Source organism: Stegodyphus dumicola, chromosome 4 (assembly GCF_044657685.1).
Source record: "Stegodyphus dumicola isolate Sdum_Otavi_A_Nest chromosome 4, ASM4465768v1".
Taxonomy (NCBI): domain Eukaryota; kingdom Metazoa; phylum Arthropoda; class Arachnida; order Araneae; family Eresidae; genus Stegodyphus; species Stegodyphus dumicola.
The window spans coordinates 168,441,214-168,457,167 of record NC_140771.1 but is presented as its reverse complement, the minus strand read 5'-3'; the positions used below and the strand labels follow the sequence as shown (position 1 = coordinate 168,457,167).

At 31.9% G+C, this 15,954-nt stretch overlaps 1 protein-coding gene across 5 annotated transcripts in view; it reads right to left on the bottom strand.

Moving 5' to 3' along the window:
• LOC118190799 (transcription factor SPT20 homolog) overlaps positions 1–15,954 on the bottom strand; it is a 137,747-nt gene that overhangs the window by 54,875 nt on the left and 66,918 nt on the right. For all 5 annotated transcript variants that reach the window (XR_004758478.2, XR_015040826.1, XR_004758479.2 and 2 more), the window contains exons 17-18: positions 9,648–9,690; positions 2,523–2,563 (exon numbers count right to left, since the gene is read on the bottom strand). Coding sequence is in view for 2 of the 5 variants with exons in the window: in XM_035361584.2 (XP_035217475.2) it covers positions 2,523–2,563; positions 9,648–9,690 (84 nt within the window). In the remaining 3 variants the exon portion in view is untranslated. The remainder of the gene's footprint in view (positions 1–2,522; positions 2,564–9,647; positions 9,691–15,954) is intronic.

The window sequence follows — 15,954 nt, the reverse complement described above, 5'->3', positions numbered from 1 at the left end:
CAGGGGTGTGAATAATCAGAAAGTACCATATATTACTTAAAACTGTTTAGCACTTTTTAAAATTTTGATATTTGATTTACTTAGTATTATCAAGCAATATTTCTATTTTTGGCTCCATTCTAAATTAAGCAATACCCTTTTTGCCCCCCCCCCAAGTCCATGTTTTAATCACCAATAGCTCGTGATTGAGTTTACACTGTTTGACCAACTGTATTTCTTCTACCCATTACATGACTCACATCTCCTCCACAATCAATCCAGAAATGCTTAGTCATAGCGCACTGCTATAATTCTTACAAATTTTCTTCAACTATGGATTCCTTTATTTCTCTTCAATTTACAAATATAGAACCTTAGAAAATTAGAAAACTTCAGAACATTAAAATGCTACTGATATGACCTTCTACAATATTCAAAGTCGACTTTTTACTTTTCTAATGTAGTTCCTTTACTTCCTTTCTCAACTTTTTTTCTGCAATTTAAATTAAAAAATTAAAAAACTACAATTCAACTCGATAGTTTTTTTTTTTTTTTTTTTTTTACTCATACCTACAAAACAATTAATAAAAACTATTTGATCAATTTTTCGGCAACTTTTTGAATCTATTTTTCAAGGATTAATTGATTCTTAAGTTTAAGTTTTACACTAAATAATATTCTTTTTTTTTTCCCATTTTCTGTTTAACAAGAATGAGAATTTACATAAATATCATTCAATTAATATGCAAACTTTTTCTTTGACTAAAAAATAAAAATAAATTTTCTTTGAAATATTTAAAAGTTCCCCCCCCAAAAAAAAAAATTCCATATTCATACCAGATTTTAGCCTTTTGAGCAATTACTTTCTCGCCAAAGTTTTTAGTTTTGCCAATGAAGCCAAAATGGCAAACCTATACGGCCCTACTGTTTCGCATCTCATAGTTTAGACTGGTGTCTAAAAAGAGTGCTTGATATTCTTAATTACTTCTTGTGTGTTCTAATTAGGTATTTGCAACTATGTTTTATAAAGTCACTCACACCTTAATTCGTTGGATTATCTGTTTAAAAGTAAACATTTTGATTTAAAAATTTTTCACTGAAGTATTTTGTTTTTTTACTTTTGTTTTCAATTCTTTTAATAAAATTGAATTTATTTTATATTGATCTCTTTATTTAAGGTTAGAATTTACTTTTTTCCTTACTTTGGGTAAGGGCCAGAATTTTTGGGTGAACTATTATAATTGAAATACATTGAAATGGTTCATCGGCTAATTCTGGGTACAGAAAATCAACGATTTTTGTAGAAGAGAGATTTCAATTGATTTCAATGTTCCTCCTCCCTGACAAAGTAGTATTGAAGTTAATCAAATTCCTCTTCTGTTTTTGTTCATTTTTCTTTACATTTCACTGATTTTTTTAAATAGGGTTTTGCTTGTTTGAAAACTTTTGGTTTTTAACAATTTTTAAATTCTTTCTTGCATTTATAAGATTATTTGAAATTTATTAATTATGAATTTCAATTTTTGCTCTTTGTGATATATTAGTTCTAAATTTCTTACTTTATGTCTTTATACAATACAAAGTCCGTAATCCAGACGTCCATTATCTGGAATGATCTATAATCCGGACCTCAAAGCCACAAACTTTACGCATGCGCACGTTGAAAGAAATGTTTAATAAAGTAAAACAAATAAATATTAAGCGTTTTTTTTTTTTTTTTTTTTTTTTGTAAAATTTGATACCCTTTAGATCATAATTGCTCTTTATTTCATAAATTACGGTTTCATATTTTTAACTGTATAATTTCTGCATGCCACCTTACCAGATTTAAATTGATGATCTATAATCTGGAAGAACCCCTAATCCGGAATTGCTAAAGTCCCGACGAGTCCAGATTACAGACTTTGTACTGTATATATATATACGACAAAAAAATTCAGATTTGTTGGAAACATCAGTTAATAGTTTAAATTTATTTGATTGAGAGGAAAAATAATTTATATATATATACTGTTTAAAATTTTACTGTTTAAATATTTGAATTAACATCAACATATGACAACATAACTTAAGTGCTGGTTAGTTGTTTATAAATTTAATTTTTTCAAATCTTTGTTTTAAATTTTTTATGAAATTAATTTTAAGTAATTTATAAATTAGCTCAAAAATTTCCATAATGAATTTTAATGATCCTGATCCAATTAATTACATGAAAAGTTTGAATTAATTATTCATATCATGAAAAATTAATGTCAATTGAATTTTTTTGCTTCATTTATTACACTAGAATTTATATGGAATTGAATTCTTTGCTTCATTTACTACAAATTTTAATAGATGATATGTAATTTACTGTTGAAATTTAAAACATCAAAGGATTTACTTTCATTGCTGGTAACCAGCAATTTGCCCACTCATGTAAAGAAAAATGTCATAACACAATATAAAAGAAAATATTGCGGAAAAAATATGCCTTCTAATACACTCCTGCTCTCTAATATACTGGTTTGGAAAACTTCATACTGGAGAAATAAATCTCTTACCTTCCACAAGAGTACTTTCTGAACTTGCAAAATAACTTGGGCTGGAATAACAAACATTAATTTGTAATGTTTAAGCTTGGAACAACAAACATTAATTTTCAATGGTTATGCTTGGAACAAAAAACATTAATTTTTTTAAAAGCAAATTATTACAGCTTTATACTATGGTATTATATTATGCAAAAATTAAAAGAAAATAAAAAATGCTTTTAATAAATATTTTTATTATGCATAAGTATGCTTAGTATTTAAATAAAAGCATCTAAGAGCATCACCTTTCTAAACCAACCAGCTCTACACAAGCTCTCTCTGCCTATATATATATCATACATACATATATAACCTTTAATTATGAAATGAAGAATAAAGACTACTGTAATAGGATACTTATTAAAAGTTAAATCTTTAGAAAATGGAAATTAAACTATGGAAAATAAAACCTAGCATTGAATTGCATTCGAGTTAATAATGAAAAAAAAAAAAAAAAAAAAAACATTCAAATAAAAAGACATTTAATTATTGTTGATACCATGGAGGAAAGCTGATTTTTCAAACGGTATTAGTCTTTTTCCACCAAATCACCAATAATTAGAGAATGATCAATCAAATATATGATCTTTTTCATATATTTGAATGATATCCCCCTTCAAAATGGGGGGAACAAAGAAATGTCTTTTTTTTTTTTTTTTTTTTTTTTTTTTTTTAAATTAATTGATTATGAAAATGTGTGTTTATTTATGGATTCTTCTTCCATTTTGTAAGATTCAAAAAAAGTTTGCGAGACAAAAACATTTTAGACAGAAAAACAAGTCTTCTCTGAAAAGGACGATCAACTGATTAAAAAATTTTAAAATTCCCTGGAATTCAATGGAGAAAGGTACATTTTCAGATCGACATGGAAAGAAAACATGGGACCCGAAGTTGGGTTAAGTTGGGTTAGGTTGTGGAAAAGGTGCTTTAATTCGTTCAGGCACAAACTACATAAAAATTAGGAAATTTACGACCAGTATAAAAAAATTATATTGGATCGATTAAAATGTCAGATTGTGGGGAAATGTGTTAACGAAGATATAAATTCAGGATAGTATATGTCCCACAGAGCAGTAATTAGTAGAGATAAGAAAGAAACAACTCGAGTTAGAATTGTTTATGATTGTAGCAGTAAAGCAAATGAAAATAAATCATTAAATGAGTCTCTAGAATTGGGAGTTAATCTTAACACAATGATATTGGACATAATCCTTAAATTTCAAGAAAATCAAGTTGTATTTTGCAGAGATTTAGAGAAAATTTTATAACAAGACCTTGGAATACTCTATTTCCCTAGAAATACGAACTCATGACAACATGAGAAGTTCAAGTAAAGTCCCCTCACTCACATGCGGAAACCTTTCTCTTTCAGAGGGGCAATAAATTCGGGGGAGTTTGTTTAGGAACGTATAAATTTCTTGCCAAGCCATCGTATCTAGTGTATTGTTATCGATGGTTTCAGTTTGCAGGAAGGAAAATTTGTGTTCTTAAATGTGGCGTTGAAGTGACAGCGAGTACAATAAGAGTGAAATACTGAGATAAACTGCTCAAGCATGTCCTATACATTGTCTTTCCCACAGTATCCACTAATGTAACCAAATGTGGGGGGGGTGAAAAGTGTAACCAGCAACTTTACATTCATCCTTAGGAGTCACAGATTCAGGACTCATTTTACCTCCGACACACATCTGCTTGATGGCTATAATTACATCAGAAGAGAGCCGCGGTCAAACAGAATGTTCTCTCTCACCAAGATTCCCCTCATTTTATGTTTCCACCCACTCATACTCTCATGCCCTCATTCTGTTTCGCTCTGTTTTTAGCATTATAATTTTCATCAGCTATACTTTAAATATATTTAATTTTTGTGATGATAAAAGAACTCCCCTCCCCAGAGCTAAAACTGGACCGGTTCTGGTGCTTATTAGTTTTCGTAATAGATCATAATTCTAGCCAGAGCCCTAAATAAGAAGCACTTCCTAAATGTGCTTCTTTTATGTAACTGAATAACGATTTCAGTAGAAATTTTATTTCGAATATTTTATTTTTGTCAATAAAATTATATTAAAAAAAGCTTATTAAATTTACTTTATCTCTTTACATTTAATTTAATTTTAATTGTTTAATTACTTTAATCTTTAATTATTGAATTATTTCAATAATAATTAATTATCTAATAATTATCAATTAAATTATAATTAATAAATTATATAGTAATTATTGATTAAATAACAATTTATAAACATAATAGCTATTAATTAATTTGATAATAATTAACCATTTAATTTTAAAATTATTAATGAGTTTAATAGTCATTTTATTTATTTATTTATTCTTGTTCCTCTTTGCATATGAGCTTCCATAGGGCTCCAGCACTTCTAATTTTAGAAATTAAGCCCCGACTCTACCTGCACTATTGACATTGTACTCAGCATAGTTTCACCTAGTGGTATAAGCATTGAAAACACCCATTAGTACTGTTTTGCTGGAGCAAGAGAAAGTGCCAAAATTTAATTTTGTGTTACCATGTGGGCTATAGCATACAAAAATTGTAAATGGATATCATTTTTCCAAACTTCAGTGCAAACCAACTTAGTGTCACTGAAAGAGTCTAAGTCCTAATGATTGTGAAAGATTAATTACTTCCTAAAGATCTTACAATTTAATATCTAAAGATCTTACAATTTACACATTAATTATTTTCTTAAAGATCTTACAATTTACACGGATGGTTCTAGACTAGATGCTGGAACAGCATGCAGATTATGTATTTTACAGGATAATGAGACTCTCCACATGTGGAGAAGACTCAATTCAAATAATTCAACTTTCCAGGCAGAGTTAACCGCAATTAAAAAAGCAGTCCTAATTTTGAATCGACTTTCAACTGGTTACAGCCGAAAACATCGTGGCAAAAACAACGCGGACGAAAACGTTGCAGAGAAAATAATGCAAGGCGAAAACGTCGTGCTACAAAACATCGTGAGAGAAAACATCGCAAAGAGAAAAGATCGTACTTCTAATACATCGTGGTACAAAATATCGTCGTTGAAAATAAAGCAATTCAAAAACTTCGCAGTTTAAAAACATCGTCGTCGAAAATATCATGGTAAAAAATAAAGTATCTACAAATGATCGCATGATGATAACATTGCAGACACGCTTTTTTGTACCGACTCACAATTAAGTCTTCAAGCCATTGCTGGAACACAATCAAGGAGCCCTTTAGTATTTAAAATTCAAAAACTTCTGCTCAGATCCCCATTAAGAACTAAGACTGACCTTTTGTTGGGTACCAGTACACACAGGAACAGTAGGAAATGAGCAAGCAGACAAATTAGCCAAAAATGTGGCTATTAGCATATATCTACCAGAATATGCATGACCATTTCCAGGATCTTTCCTTAAGAAAGTGACATTCGTTAGTATGTTACAAGAATGGCAGTTTTGCTGGAATAACGGTACAATGGGTCGCAGAACATACAAGTTCATTCCCAAAGTATCTACTGATTTATCTACGTTCTCTAATACAATCACAAATTATACAACTGATCACGGACCTTCTACGACTTACTTCAATAGATTTGGCCTATCAGAGAATGACTTATGCAGCTGCGATCATCAGGGATCACCTGATCACTATGCATTTAATTGCATACATACCAAAACTTTTCATCTACGACAACCTTCAGAACAATACTGGGCAAATTGGCTTAGCCAATTATTGAAATCAAAAGGAGCATTAAATAAACTTAGTAACTGTATAAAAATTTTTTACAACTTAAATACATTTTCTTCCTCTGAATCAAATTTCAATTAGTATGTTTTGTTGATTTGCTCTTTCTAATACTATTTTTCACCAGTATACTTTTTATATACTATCTTGTATATTTAAATTGCAGTGATGATTTTTTGCAGCTCATTAATATAAGTTTGTATGAAAAACTCATAGTTTTGCCCTTTAATGATATCAAATAACCCGTATATTTTAAATGTTATAATAAATAATACATAAAATCGCAAATTTCCATTTTGTAATTAGAATTTAAATACATTAAATTTTTTAATATTAAATTTTAAGTGTTAACATAAGTCTGTAAGTATTAAATAAATAACAGAAACTATGCATAACAAATTATACATTGTAAAATACCAGAACTTTATTCTTATTTACATATTTCTATACGACTTTAGCTGTAGTTTTCTCAATTAATCAGATTTTTAAAAAAATATAAAAGTATCGATAAAATGTAAAATATTAATTAATAATTAAAGTTTTGAAAAATTAATTTCGAAAATTTCATTTCAAAAATGTCATTCAGAATTGGCGCAACATAGTCATAATAAAATTTAAAGCTAATAATATTTCCATGTGTGCAGGTATGGTGAAAAAATAAAATGCAGGTATTAGGTATAACATTTCAATGCAATTCATAGGTCAGAAAATAATAAACTGATTATATCTTCAGGGAATCATTAGGAATTGAAAAGAAATTTCAAACCTTCAAACCTCTTTGTTCATTAATGAAACGAAGGAATTTATTGTGGAACTCACGAGATGTGTTGAGGGTGTATTCTCTCGGAGAAAATGATTCTCCATCCTTTCTTTTCCTGATACAGCCCCACCGTGATCCTAATGGAACACCACTGAGAAGATAAGTGCAACTAAGTAACTTATCAATCACCCCTTTTCATTTCCGACTCATTCTGAAGGGGGGCTGGAAAAAGACGCTGCGATGTACGTGCCTCAGGGATTATGGTCTAGCCCAAATTTCATCCTGACGAGAGTCACCCGACGCTAATGGATGACGATGCATTTCCTGCAAACATATCTCTCTCGGGGAAAACGGTGAACTGGTTAATGTCTCTGGCCCTCACTCTCCTATACTAACGTTTGATTGGCCCTCGGGCAGCTAAAGGCCAGACCACACTGATTTAGGTAATACAGTCAAAAGTCGTTAATTCAGACACCCATAATTCAGAATGATCTATAATCCGGACCTCAAAGCTAAAAACTTTCTGCGCATACGCTGCGTTGACACATACGCCGCGTAAGACCTTTTACGACTGCGCATATGAGTGTGCGCAAGCGCAGAATACGTTTTCGCGTGCACGTTTTATGTATAACGGACGATATAAGCTAAAATTATCTAATTATCGATTTCAGTTAATGTTGATGATTGCGTTGTTCCTTAATTTTCGAATTGGATCCGGCTTATTATTTTTTGCAGACTATAAGAGTAATACTATAAAAGTAAACTTGAACTTTCGATTATGTCAAATAGAATTTCAGATTCTGAAGCTCCCAAAGGATCGTACAAAACGAAAGTATGTTTCGATGTTCATCAAACAAAAAGTGGAATTGCTGCAAAAAATAGATAAAGACATGAAGAATGTGACAGAGAGGCATCTTATGAGATTTAAACTGATGATCTATAATCCAGAAAAATCGATAACCGGAATCGCCGAAGTCTCGACGAGTTTGGATTAACGACTTTTGACTGTATATGTAAGAAGTATCCATGGAAATTGTGAAATTATAAGGATTGAAGTCAGATTAGCTTCAACAATGAAAAACACATCAATATCCTCCTTATCTAGAACAGTTATGAGTTGAGTCCTTTTCATGCGAGAGGCACAAGCATTCCACTGAAGCAGTCACAAAACTTTACAAATCTTGCAAAAATTCTCAGTAAAATGTCCAGAGATGCAAAGAAGGAAGCAAAGCTGTAGCAGACTTACTATTAACCAGGGTGAACTGCATAGAGGCCTGCTATATTACACCCCAGAAAAAATGCATTATTTCCAACTTTGCTAAAATTGATGATGATTCTTTTCTTTGCAAATTTTCATCTTAGTCAAAATTATGCCATATTGTGGCTTATTGTTTAAAATTTATCACCAACTGTTTGAAGTGCACTTCTCAGAAAAAAGGTCTTCTTGTTAGTGAAGAATTCACTAATGAGAGTTGTACGATAGTAAGATTTTTGCAACATTCTGAATTTCCTAACAAAGTAGCAAGCTTAAGAAGTGGAAAATCTGTGAAATTGAACAAGTGCAGTTTACTTTTATTTATCATGTGGCTTACTTTTATTTATCATTTTGGCAACAAGAAGAGGATTTGTTTGTTTCCTGTCATTCGAAGCTTTTTTTTTTTTTTTTTCCCTTGAGAATAAAAATGCTTTTTCATACAGTCCACGGCTTATTAGTGTTATTTCGCATTGCATCGTCAATCTCTGTTATGGCGCCAACACTGGTCAGGATGCTTATAAACTGACCTCTTTGGATATACAGATATTGAAAGCAGTGGGATTTCATTTAAGGAAATTAAAAACTAATTGTTCAGAATTGTATAAATTTAGGAATGATGTGAGAAAAATACTGATTTTGGGCAAGGGACAGGTTTTTTAGAATTGAAGTGGGATCTGATTGAGGATAAAATTAAATTGGATTTGAGAGATGTTAAGAATTCTATTGATGCCATAATTGGTGTTTGTATACCAAGTGATTGTGAACAATTTTCGTGTAATATTCTATTTGGGCTTTTCTTTGTGTAATTTTAAATGGTTTCTGAAAGTAAATCTTATTAGAAATCAATAGTAAATGAACTCATGTGAGTTCTGGTGGGGAGTGTTACATAATTCCTGTACCATTCAGCTAGAGGGTGCTTTATACACTCCAATAGACAGTGCAGACAGGATGCTAAAACAGTAAGATACTGAAGGCATATATACTTAATAATATATCCTCAACTATTTAAATTTTGTTAAATTTTTGTCCCAAATAAATTTTTTGGTTGTTTTCAGAAGGCTCTTGTATGCACCATCAGACACACTGAACAATCAAATGCAAAACATGTGAACTGTACATCAATTGATTTTGTTGTAAATATACACTTTAACAATCTGGCTTTTTATCTAATTAGAATTTAACACTTCACAACACTTAAAAAAGTCAGCTACAACATATTCATCACTGACAGAACATAAACTTAATTATAATTTTCTGATAAAAGATGATAGATATGATACATATATTTATATTTATAAATTATATGCATGTATAAAATTACAAAAAAAAAAAACAATAACATACTTTGAACTATATTCCACTTCAGTAGAGCCCGAAGGATTGACATCTGTTAAATAAATACATAATATTTTATATAAACCAATATATATAAATATATCAACCAGTATACATTAAACCAATAATTTATAATTAGAAAGCTTTTTATATACCATCTCCAACAAACAGAAAGGTAATTAAAACCATGAATATTTATAAGAAAAAAAAATTTAAAGTCAGTTTTTTAATCAATTATTAAATTAAAATTTAAGGCATACACAGTTTTATAAACTTATACATAATATAAAATAAGTATTATAATAATTATTTTTATTTTATATAAATTATCTTTTATATGCTATCTTTAATTATCTGTACTATCTTTAAAATAAATTTAATGATTCTGATCAAACAATAGAACATAACAGCAGTTTGGCCGTTAACTACGCATACCAGATGGAAAATTTACTTTCTTACATGAGAAAATTACCAGTTTTATTTGAATGAAGTTCAAAATGCAAATAATATCTTAATCCAAATTAAAAAATATAATGTATATTAAAATAATATTGGCTAAATAAGATTATTTAAAAAGCATAAACTTTTGCACCACTCAACATTTTTCTCTTTATAAAATGATATTTCTTCAATAGCATGAATTCCAAAAAAAGGAACAGATTTCACTAGAATTCTACTTACCTTTAACAAAAGAGATAATATACTAAATAATTCATTAGTAAATAAATTATTACCATAATTTAAGGAAGAAACGTCATGGCGTTTATGTGTTTAAAACTTAATAAATTTTCAGCGGGTGCAGCGTTTTTACCCATGCTGTGTTTAGGTGCACTAAAAATAAAATATTTTCTATGATGGTCACTGTACATAGTTTGGATGGCCTTGTCATCGTACATAGATTGGTGCTGTTCTTACACAAAAGACCACTCAGTTAGTTTTTGCAAACGTTATTTTGTTTACATTCTTTCCCTTGAATGGACTTACATGCCTTATTCACCCTAAAAAAGATCTCAGAAAAATAACATTCTCCCCCTTTCAAATCAACCTCTATCTCCTCTGCCATTCGATGAATCTTCCAAGACCCATCCTCTACCCACCCCTGCCTTTTCTGCGATTTATTTCAAAGGCAGACACGATTCTACCTGCCTCGCAATAACGAACTTGAACTCTGACATATTTTCCCTTCAGCATGAATTGATTTTTCTTGTCATTCTGCCAGATACAGATCCCATCAGTTTGGGTACAAGTACTTGTTGGATAGTTTTTAAGTAAGAAGGGAGCGGAAAATTTTTGAAAATAGCATCTGAACGGCACAGAAACTATACTGCTGGTTTTAAGCTTAATGTAATTTTACGTGGTGAACAAATTGGAAAAAGAGCAGCAGTTTCAGAGTTTGAAGTGGACGAGAGATGTATTCAACGTTGGAGAACTGAAAAAGAACTTCTTAAAAATATGCCACAACAGAAACCAGCCAAAAAAAGTGGTACTGTAAGGTGGCCAAATCTAGAGGACGACCTTGCAAACTGGATAAAGGAGCAACGAAGAAAGGGAATGGCAATTTCGACTGTAAAAATTCGCTTACAAGCAAAATTTATAGCAAAACAAATGAACATAAATGATTTCAAAGGAAGGCCTTGCTGGTGTAGCAGATTTATGAAAACAAAAAATATTTCTATGCGTACTAGAACAACAGTCGGGCAACAATTACCAATGGACTGGCAGGATAAAAAGGCATCTTTTCTAAAATAAAATATGTGACAGATATTATTGAGAAAAAAAAATTCTTTGGTCTCACAGATAATAAATATGGATGAAACACCATTAGCTTTCGACTCTCCTGTAAACAGAACTGTTGCTGAAACTGGTGCAAAAACCGTATCTGTGCTTACTACGGGGCATGAAAGAATGTCATTTACATGTGTGTTAGCTTGTGCCACAAACAGTGACAAGCTAAGGCCGATGATCATTTTTAAACGAAAGACTATTCCGAAGGGAGATTTTTCTAATGACGTAATTATTTGAGCAAACGAGAACGGCTGGATGTGCGAAACAATCATGCATGAGCGGCTACAAAAAGTTTGGCAGTGTCGTAAGGGATCTTTTTTCCAACCAAAAGGGTTATTAATAATGGATTCCATGCATGCTCATTTACTTGAGTCAGTGAAAACCAGATGTCAAAAATTGTCTACGACCGTAGCAATAATTCCTGGTGGTTTGACAAAAATCTTACAACCATTATATTTGTCAGGTAATAAATCCTTCAAAGTTGAAGTCCAAAAGCGGTGGGAGTGTTGGATGAGTGAAGGATTGCATACGTATACCAAAAGCGGTAAAATGCGTAGAGCATCTTATGAAGAAGTTGCAAAGTGGGTAGGAAGTGCGCGGAAATCGGTAAAAACATCGTCAATAATAGCAGGATTCAAAGAAGCTGAAATTATATCTTTAGATAAAGAGACTGTAAACCAAGAGGATGAATGTGATGATCTGGAAGACTTGGACTTAGATCAGGATTTACTAAATCTTTTTAATTCAGATAGGGAAGAATCAGATTTTGATGGCTTCATATGATGTATAGTTTGCTGTAATTCCTTTTGTAAGTAAAATTTAAAATTTCCTTTTGTCATCATTGTTGCAACATTTTTTATAATATAGTCTGAGTATTACAAACATGGACTTCTTTAGTGGGTAAATATAAGTATATACGTGAACGTAAATATATTTTCAACATTTCTTACCTTTAATTTATTTTTGAGTTGTGGTTTCATTTCATGCATTTTTCTTAACTGATATGTCATATATCAGGACTTAGGTTGAGATTTTGCATCTATACGGCCCCCGACGATGTCACGCACAATTTAATCTATTGCAGTGTTTACGCTGATGCGGCATTTCTGTGTAATTTTAATTTTTTTCCTGCCATTTTTCTCTAGTGCGGCGTTTACGCTGATGCGGCCTTTCTTCCGGAAATTACGGTATTTTATTATTTTCAAGCTTTTGTGTAAGTATTAGGCAATTTATTATGATTCATTAAAATATTTACTTATTATTAAATATTATTTAAATATTATATATATATATATATATATATGCAGGGTGTCTCAGTACTATGTCACAGAACTTCTAGCAAGGGTACAGTGCACATCGGTAATTGAGAATCATATAGCAATGCACAGTCGGAAATGCTTTCCTGACGTGCAGGTGCACACAGAAACATCAAAAATTAAAAGGCGCCAGGTAAATTAATATTAATTTTGATAATAAATTTACATCAACTAAAGTAACATGAGTCAAATATAGCATTCAAAGTTTCGTCCACCGAGTTCAACGCACACCTCACATCTACATTCCAAATATTCTGAAATATTCTCTATCTCGAATTTCCCTGACAACTACCATGATTCATGCAACCAGCACCTCGGTGCTGTCAATGGGGGTATCATAAACAATGTCTTTATATGCCCCTACAAAAAGAAATCAAGACATGATAGGTCAGTGATCGAGCAGGCCGACACACTGGACCATCATGTCCCCATTCACTGTTGGCCAAATCTGACGTCTACGTGGGTACGAACGTTATGGCTGAAATACACAGGGGCTCCATCATTGTCTGTCACATCAATGCAGAAATCTGTCACCTAAAAACTGTGGCATGATTTGTTGCAGAAAGATCAAGTAGTTACAACTGATTAGACGAAAAGGCAAGAGGTAAGGTTCAATGAGGTGATCCCCCACTATGCCTGCCATATAATTCAGGAAATATAATTTCTTAATGGAATTCATGGAAATATAATTAATTCAGGAAACATATTATGAAATATAATTCATAAGTACTACATACAGAATCGTGTCATATACTTCACCAAAGGGGCAACCCATAAACGTATACACACACATACACTGCTCTCCAAAAGTTGAGGAACAGCATGTTTTTCAAAGCTCACCATTACAAAAATGTCAGTAATATTTAAATTCACAGTTTACAGGCATAATAGTATGAAAGTTTAAGAAAATATATGCAAAACTAATAGCTACCACCTTTATTTTATAGAAATAAAAACTTTATATAAAAAAGGCAAAAATTGTATGTTTGGTTCACAAGTATTGATCTGCAATTGTTATTAACAATTTCGTTGACAATATCCAGGAGAAGTTGTTTGCCCGATTCATTGAGGTAGGTGGCAAGGCTGCCAGACGTCTCAATGTCTCTCGTAGTGTGGTCCATTGGCAATGAAATCAGTTTTAATGCAAGGATTCTGTATCTAGAGGACGTGTTCCAGAAAGACCTACAGTTAAAACACCTTCAGAGACCATTATTTAGCTCTTTCGGCTCAAAGGAGGAGTAACATTACTGTGCCTCAGCTCACGGAGATCATTTAGTGGCAACAGGAAGAAGAATCTCATTACTATAGTGTGCAGGTGCCTGCACAATACAGGTCTGTATGTTTGTGTCCTTTGACCCGACATTAGTTGTTTGTGTCCTTTTGGCCCGAGGACACAGAGGTGCCCATTTATATTGGGCAAACTAACACATCTCCTGGACCAGTCAACAATGGGTGTTTGTTCTCATCACAGACAAGTCCAGGTTCACACTGAAGAGTAATTCAGGTCGTCAGTTGATCTGGAGGGAACAATGCACCAGATACAACCAATCCCACATTGTGAAAAGACACAGTTACAGAAGTGGTAGAATAATGTTTTGGGCTGAGATCTCTCTCGATGGTCACACTGACCTGCATGTGCTCCAATGAGGAACTTTGACTGGAGTGAGAAACCGAAACGAGATCCTTGATCAATATGTAAGCCCATATGCCATTGCTATTGGTCCTGGATTTCTTCTGATGGACAACAATGCACGACTGCACTGAGCTCGGGTTGCTGAAAAATATCTTGAGGGTCACTGTATGGAGCCAATGAAATGGCCAGCTTAATTCCCAGACCTGAATCTGATAAAACATCTTTGGGACTACTTGGGAGACAAGTTGCTGCTTTAAGTTCTCCTCCAAGGTTGTTAGATGAACCTGAACAAGGATTACTCCGTTGTCTGGTCATTGCTTCCCATTTCACTGACCGACAACATAATTGATAGCTTGGAATGTTGCTGTCGCCAATGTACTGCAGCTAGAGGTGGACACATTCCTTATTAGAACCCATTTTTGTAATGTTATCACCCCATTTTTCCTAAAAAAATTGTGATATGCTGTTTATCCAAGACTGCCAAAAGTGCAATTTTTTGTTGTAATCCATGCTTGTGTTGAACCTTGGAAAAATTCTATGTTGCATTCATTAAAGAACTGTTTAGTGAACATGTCCTCTAAATTTCTGGTTTCTATGTTGATTCCTTCCCAAATTAGGCACAAAAAAACATGCTGTTCATTAACTTTTGGAGGGCAGTGCACATTTAAAAAAAAAGGAGAAAGACAGAACAGCCTTAAAAAAACTGAATGTAGACACGAATTAGTGTGACATATTATATTTACATACAAGTCCTTTCTCTGAAAAGGAAAAAAAATTCTCTTATAATTTAACACGTTTCTCTTAATTATTCATAACATTTCATTAATATACCTTTTTTTCTAATATTTCTTGAATTGAAATTTAAAACATAACTTCACAGTTGTTTATTTCAAGTAAAAGCAGAATGACATAACGATGCTGGTATATTTACAGATGTCTGCCATTGTTTGCTAGACAAAAACCTTAATAGGTTTCACATAATGCTTCTGCATATAGGTATCTGCACCTTTATAATGATAACTTATAAAAATGTCATCACTTAAACATGAAAAGCAAACTTTATAAAAATGTCATCACCTCTGCATTACAACACTACTATGCTAACAGGATTTTTGGAATATTTTCATGGTTTTTCTTGTGCATAACATGGATACAGGAGTTTCCTTTAAAAGCTCTCTATGAAGGTATCTTTACCCTCAGACAGATAACCCTCATATACTGTGCAACAATCAAATCTACTAACTCTATGAGAAAAATATAACTCACTGGTTTCTCTATTCTACAATGCTTAGCTTCAATTTCATTTTATTTATGCAGTTTTAGATTTAGTGTTTATCTAATCATTTGAAATTTTTATTGAATTTAAACCAATTTATTATATTCCAACTAACTGTAAGCTCATCAGCGATTCAGCAGTAATGTCACTAATCACGGAGAGTTTACCCCAGGTTCATACACAAAACTTCTCCAAACTAAAATATTCTTATTGCATAGATTTAATCAAAAGTTAATCATTTGAGTTACCAAGTTAGCTATTTTAATATTGTAAACAGTTTTATTTTAGGAAAACTGCCTTGGCTGA